The following is a 7,453-nucleotide window of genomic DNA, read 5'->3' on the forward strand; positions in this document are numbered from 1 at the left end:
CCCCTTTCTCCTCTCCCTCCCTTTCTTCCTCACTCATTTATTTAAAATAGCACAATCTAGCAAAACATGTACTTTTGACCTTACATTTCTGAGAATGGTAAGTACATGGTTAGTAACTGACTAAAAGCCTAACTTAAGACAGTGTTTTTAAAACTCTTTTGCTTACAACCCATGGTCAAAAATACATTGCATGTCAGTCTCTCTCTCTCTCTCTCTCTCTCTCTCTCTCTCTCACACACACACACACACACGATTAAAATCAAAGTTTCATGAAACCATATTACCCTTACTATATTGAACACATTCTTTTAATTTCTTTCTATTTTAACTTTGTTAACTTATAAAAGAAATGCTGGTCATGCAATCCACTGATTTCATGGTTTACTAATGAATACCACCTGCTTATTTTAAAACACGGTCTATGTCAGTCATTACATATAAAAGTCCATCCACTAAGATAGGAATGGAGACAAATACCAACATCGGGCCAGAATACTTTGAAGGATTGAGGGGAAAAATGAGTAAAAGAAATAGCAAAGGCTAGTATGACAACAATGGAAGAATGATAATATACTATTATAGCATTTAAAAACATGTACAAACAATGATAGAAAGGCCTCTAAATAAAAAGTAAATACACATTTTACTGAATAGGCTAGAACCAAGTTACTTTGTTTTAAAAAATCATTTTAAGACTCTATTTTAAAATACCAAGAGAAAAACATGTTTCTTTCTTTGTTCATTTAAAAATATTAATTTAATAGAACTATATATAAAAGTAAATGTGTAAATGAAAGTCTTCCAAGAACAATTAGTAACTTTACCAAATAATAACTTCCAAAGAAACACTCCCAAAACAGAACTTTTACTGAAAAGTAGATGTATACATTTTTGGATATATGTAACTGTTAAACTCACTTTACATACTATCAATATTTTCAAAATTACTCCTTTATTTTCTTCTTTACTTAAATTGACTCACAGAAACTCATTTTAACATCATTTTTATTTGTGGCAATGAAGTATTAGGTTATAGAACTTTTGGAAATGAACTTTACACACTAATACAAAGAAATTTTTAAAGAAAGAATCATTTGTTGAAGAAAACATCTTTTATAAAACAGAAAATAAAAATATTTAATTAGGGAGAGATTCTGCTTATTCTGGTATCAGCTTCAAACAAAAAACTCTTCATATAGTCACATGGTAGTCATATAATTACTTTTTTCTTCTTGCAGAAATGTTTAAAGACAACTGAATTAACCTTTACTTAATATTCTTTCTAAAGTTTATAAATAACTAAGAGTTAAAAGATTTGTTTTTTATATTAACAATTCAACCATTTCTACAGTGCCAAAATAAACAAAAATGGATTACCTTGGCAATATTTCCATGCACATATATGGCTTGTTCTTGGAAGACTTTCATTTACACATTTACTTTTATATATAGTTCTATTAAACTACTTCTACAAAACAGTATAGTATATAAAAAAGAAATTTCTATCAGAAAAAAATAAGAGATAAAAATTTGTTTGAAATACTAGCAGATTAACTCATAAGTACCAGCTATGTCTGTACTTGTAGGGAAAAAAGTCACAGTTGGAAACATTACATTGAAAGTATGTGTGTGTTATGTGGAATTTAGCTAATTTCTTTACAAACAATACAAACACTGAAACAAAACTTATAAAAAAATGTTGGGAGAAAACTAAAACACTTACCTGAAATTCTGGTACAGTAGGTAACTTTGTGACTGTTTTCCTCTTCTTTGTGATTGCTTTTTTAGATATGGATTTTTTTCCTTTCAAGATTAAGAGAGAAAAACTTCATAATGCTGTTAATATTACCCTTCACTAACAAAAATATTACATAGAACCTTGAACGTTAAATTATAACTAACAGATGGATTCCAGTGAGTCAAATAAAAATGAATCAAAACAAGTCCTAGTAATAGCAAACATTCAACTATAACTACCTATAACAGACACATAAACAAATGCCATATTCTTTATATAAGAACCAAATTATTACAACCTCCAATGTGCTGCACAGTATCAGAATTTACTGTAATAAGTTTTATCAAAAGAGTCACATTACTACAACTCAGTTAAAATTTAATTCACAACTTAAAATGAGGTCACATAAGGAAAAAAAATCTTACCTTTAACAATAACTTACATAGTCAGGAACCTGCACAGAATTATACTCTGAAGACTATGGTCTATTTAGCCAACCCAATGTAAAAATCCTCTCAATAGCTCAGAAAACAAAGTTTTTCTATCCCTTTAGCTCTTCACTCATCTAATCTTTCCTCAAGTGCTGACTTTGGCAGTATTCAATGACCAGTTGTAAAGTAAAGTAAACATCTCTCTTTAAAGTGCACCTACCTAATCATTTGTGTAATCAAAAATCACCGGGAAATATAAATTTATATTCTTAAATAAAATTCATAGCATAGACTGAAGTATATCTGTGTATTTAACCTGACAAGAGACATAGTTCAGATCATGTTAAAAGTAAATGTTTTGTGCTCACTTCGGCAGCACATATACTAACATTGGAATGATACAGAGATTAGCGTGGCCCTTGCGCAAGGATGACACGCAAATTCATGAAGCGTTCCATATTTTTTAAAAAAGAAGAAAAAAGTAAATATGTTTCCCCCCACTTGTAATTAACAAAATCAACTAATAATAAGTTGATTGTTAATTATCCAACAAGAGATATAGGGCACTATACAATTTATGGGAATAACAAAGAATTATAAGATGGAAACTGTCCTTCAGGAGCTTACAATCTATGTAATGGGATAAAAATTAACTGTAAATACTTAAAAGTTAATTTTAATTCTCATTTGTAGGGGAAAATTAAAAGTTACTGGTTTTTCAAAAGGAAAAATGAGTTTAAGTAAATAAAGTAACTTTGCTCTACATACACCCTATTGCTTCTTTTTAAACATTATCCTATGCAGATAAGATCTTGCATGAAAACAATTTAAAAAAATAAATTTATAGGGGTGACATTAATAGGATCATATAGATGTCAAGTGTACATTTTTACAATACATGACCTGTATATTGCATTGTGTGCCCATCAACCAAAGTCAAATCATCTTCCATCACCATATATTTAGCCCCCTTTACTACCTGCCCCCAACCCCTCTTAACACTGGTAACAACCACAATGTTGTCTGTGCCTATGAGTTTCAGTTTTATATCCCACATGGGAGTGAAATCATATGGTTCTTAGCTTTTTCTGACTGATTCATTTCACTTAGCATAATAATCTCAAGGTCCATCCATGTTGTTGCAAATGAACAGTATTCCATAGTATATATGTACATCTTCTTTATTCAATCCTCTATCAAAGGACACTATAGTTATCTCCTTATCTTGGCCTCCATGAATAATGCTGCAATAAACATAGGAGTATCTTTGCAAATGAAATGTTTGAGTTTTTCAAGTAGATACCCAGAAGAGGGATTGCTGGGTCATACAGTAACCCTATTCTTAATTTTTTGAGGAACCACCATACTGTTTTCCATAGTGGCTGTACCAGTTTATATTCCGACCAGCAATGAATAGGGTTCCTTTTTCTCCACAACCTCTCCAACTCTTATTACCTGTCTTGTTGATAAGAACCATTCTAACAGGTATGAGGTGGTATCTCATTGTAGTTTTGATTTTCATTTCCCCAATAGCTAGTGAAGTTGAACATTTTTTCATATCTGATGGCCATTTGTATGTCTTCTTGGAAGAGGTGGCTGTTCAGGTTCTCTGCCCGTTTTTTAATTGAATTGTTTGTCTGGTGTTGAGTTGTATGAGTTCTTTATATATATTGTGGATATTAAAACTCCTTGTCTGAGCTGTTGTTTGCAAATATCATCTCCCATTCAGTTGACTACCTTTTTGTTTTACTGGTAAGTTTCTTTTGCTGTGCAGAAGCTTTTTAGTTTGATATAGTCCCATTCATTTATTTTTGCCTTTACTTCCCTTGCCTTTGGGGTCAAATTCATAAAATCTTCTCCAAGACCAAGGTCTGTAAGTTTAGTACCTATGTTTTCTTCTATGTAATTTATTGTTCCAGATCTTATATTTAGGCCTTTGATCCATTTTGAATTACTTTTTGTACATGGGGACAAACTGCTTCTGGTTTCATTCTTTTGCACGTGGCTTTCCAATTTTCCTAGTGCCATTTTTTAAAAGGCTTTCTTTTCTGCATTGTGTATTTTTGGGTTATCAAAAATTATTTGCCCATATACATGTGGTTTTATTTCTGGGCTCTCAATCCTATTCCATTGGTCTATGTGTCTGTTTTTCTGCCAATACCATGGTGTTATGATTTTCATAGCTCTATAGTATAATTTGCAAGTCAGGTAGTGTGATATTTCTGGCTTCGTTCTTTTTTCTCAGGATTGCTTTGGCTATTTAGGGTCTTTTTGGTTCTGTACAAATCTGATGATTTTTTTTTTTAAATGGCATTGGGATTTTGATGGGTAATTGCATTAAATCTTTGGGTAATATAGCCATTTAAACTTTGTTGATTTTTCCAATCCATGAACACAGAATATCTTTTCATTTCATTGTGTCTTTTTTAATCTTTAATAGTTTTGTAGTTTTCGGTATATAGGTACTTCACATCCTTTAAGTTTATTCCTAGGTATTTTATTCTTTTGGTTGCAATTGCAAACGAAATTGGTGTTTTTTCCCCCATTTATTTTTCTGAAGTTTCAGTGCTAGTATATAGTAGAACAGTGGATTTTTGTACATTGATTTTGTATCCTGCAACTTTACTATATTTTTTTATTGTTTCAAATATTTTTGGTGGTCTTTAGGGTTTTCTATATACAGAATCATGTCATCTGCAAAAAGTGGCACTTTTACTTCTATTTATTTCACTTGCCTGACTGCTCTGGTTAGGACTTCTAGAATTATGCTGAATAATAGTGTTGAGAATGGACATCCTTTTCTTGTTCCTGACTTTAGAGAAAAGGCTTTCAGTTTTTCACCATTGAATATGATATTGGCTGAGGAAAACATTGACAATGACTTTAAACAAATAACGCAATTTACCAAAGAGCTTCACAACGTGACCTAGGAGTGGTAATAAGCAAACATGATGATTTATATAAATTATCTCGTTAATTCTTAAAAAAACAACACACACACACACACACACACCCTCCAAGGTAGGCAATTCCTCATTTTAATGTGAGCTAACTGAAGGGGAAAAAGATTACTTACTCAAGTGTTACACTGTAAGTAAGCCCCGCAGCTAGGGATTCTACCGCCAAAGTCCAAGGTCCATTATGCAATGCTAACCTCTCAAAAATCACAGTTACCATTTATTGATTCTTACAACCTGCCAAGCACCATGTTAGGTACTATGCTTTGCTATTCAAATTAATCTGTGTAATGCTACAGCAAGGTAGGTATTACCTCATTTTTTTAAACATAAACAAACTAGCTATAAACAGGCAAATAAATGGATGGAGGACTTATAGCTAACGTGCACTGGAGCATGTATCTGTACTAGACCTGTCTCACATCAAAGCTGTGCTCTTTCCTTTTTTAAAGCACGTTATTTTATTTATTTTTGAGGGAGGGAGGGAGGGAGAGAGGGAGGGAAAGAGAGAGAGAGAGAGAGAGAGAGAGAGAGAGAGATTTGTTGTTCCACTTATTTATGCCTTCATGGGTTGATTCTTGTATGTGCCCTAACTGGGGATTGAACCTGCAACCTTTGGATATTGGGACGATGCTCTAACCAACTGAGCACCCAGCCAGGGTAAAGCTGTGCTCTTTTTAATGATAAAATACTGTGTTCTTTCTAACTTTCTCAGCAATATAATATGCTTTTGACATATTTCTGAGCATTCCTTTACACTAGGGGAAGACTCATATATTCACTATTACATAATACTCATAAAAACAATCTGAACAAAAAATTTCCTGTATCTTTAATAAAAATTAGTTCTTTCTTTTAATTAAATACTTACTTTTAAAATAGAGCATTGTGTACTATAAAACCTCACAGTCTTTACCTCCTAATCTGTTTTTGTTTCAGGGCATGATATATACAGGGCAAGTTACATATTGCCTCTCAGTGGGCTTCCACTGCCCTAAGTCACCTGTTACCACAAAATAGAATGTAATTCTCAGATCTAGGACTGTGCTGAAGCCAGGAACAGTTAAAAAACACACAAAAATGCCCTAGCCGAGTGCTCAGTGGTTAGAGCATCAGCCTGTGTACTGAAGAGTCCTGGATTCGATTCCAGTCAAGGGCACATGCCTGGGTTGCAGGCTCCATCCCCAGTGGGGGCATGCAGGAGGCAGCGGATCAATGATTCTCTCTCATCATTGATGTTTCTATCTCTCCCTCTTCCTTCCTCTCTGAAATCAGTAAAAATATATTAAGAAAAAATAAAGAAGCATTTAAAAAAACACACACAGACGGAATTTCAACTTTAATTCTTGGGCTTAAAACATAGACATGGGCAAAAAGTTGAATCTCAACTTGTACCAAGAAAATGAATAAAAACCTTAATATAGTCTAGTAATTAATGTTACAAGTGCAGCCTAATGAAGGTTTTTAAAATTATGCTTAGAACAGCTCAAGAAAAGAAGGCCCAGCTTGAGAGGAAAAATGTAACTAAAAATATATTTTACACTATAAATATAGGCACAAAACTCTAGTCTTCTAGAATATGCAGATACACTTACTAGAAAAATGAAGATGATTATCATCCCTACTCCAACTCCTCTTTCCTCAGTCTCTCATGACTCATCTTTATCCCTCTCCTTCACTTGGCTACCCTGCCTGTCTTTACCCCTTGGCCTTCCACTTCCACTCCAATGCCCTCCTAGATTTGGCCTTCCCATGTATAAGAATTCTCCCAACACATTCACTACTCTCTTAGTGTTTTCATTTTAGGAACCATAAGTGAATGGACAATAAGACTTTCATCACTGTTAAAAGGGCATTTTTATTATTAAATACCAAATCTGGGAAGTACTTAGAATGTGAGGCCACAACTGGATTCTAAACTTGACCTTTATTTACTAAAAGTGCATGTTTTGAATGAATATTTATATTCTACAGAAATTTCTGGAATGTTCTCTAAGTAAGCAATTTGGCCTTAACAAAACAGCTGATTTCCTCCTATTCTCTTGAGCAAATTTTTCATCATACTGGTCATTTTTTCACCCTATCATATAATTCAATAACAGCTGAACACCTATTTCTTTTTTTCTCCTTTAATTTAGAATACTGAGTCAGTTGTCAAATTCTCCTTCTTGAAGAAACCAAGATGGCGGCATAGGTTAACGCCGGAGTTTGCTGCCTCAAACAACCACTTCAAAAATACAACTAAAAGACGGAACGGACATCATCCAGAACCACAGGAAGGCTGGCTGAGTGGAAGTTCTACAACTAGGAGGAAAGAGGAAACCATA

General features: G+C 33.3%; 1 protein-coding gene across 4 annotated transcripts in view; it reads right to left on the minus strand.

The window, feature by feature from the left end:
- KIAA2026 (KIAA2026 ortholog) overlaps positions 1-7,453 on the minus strand; it is an 83,050-nt gene that overhangs the window by 37,032 nt on the left and 38,565 nt on the right. For all 4 annotated transcript variants that reach the window (XM_014535704.1, XM_014535705.1, XM_014535703.1 and 1 more), the window contains exon 4: positions 1,724-1,803. In XM_014535704.1, coding sequence (XP_014391190.1) covers positions 1,724-1,803 — 80 coding nt within the window. The remainder of the gene's footprint in view (positions 1-1,723; positions 1,804-7,453) is intronic.

This window comes from Myotis brandtii, unplaced genomic scaffold (assembly GCF_000412655.1).
Source record: "Myotis brandtii unplaced genomic scaffold, ASM41265v1 scaffold149, whole genome shotgun sequence".
Classification (NCBI taxonomy): Eukaryota; Metazoa; Chordata; class Mammalia; order Chiroptera; family Vespertilionidae; genus Myotis; species Myotis brandtii.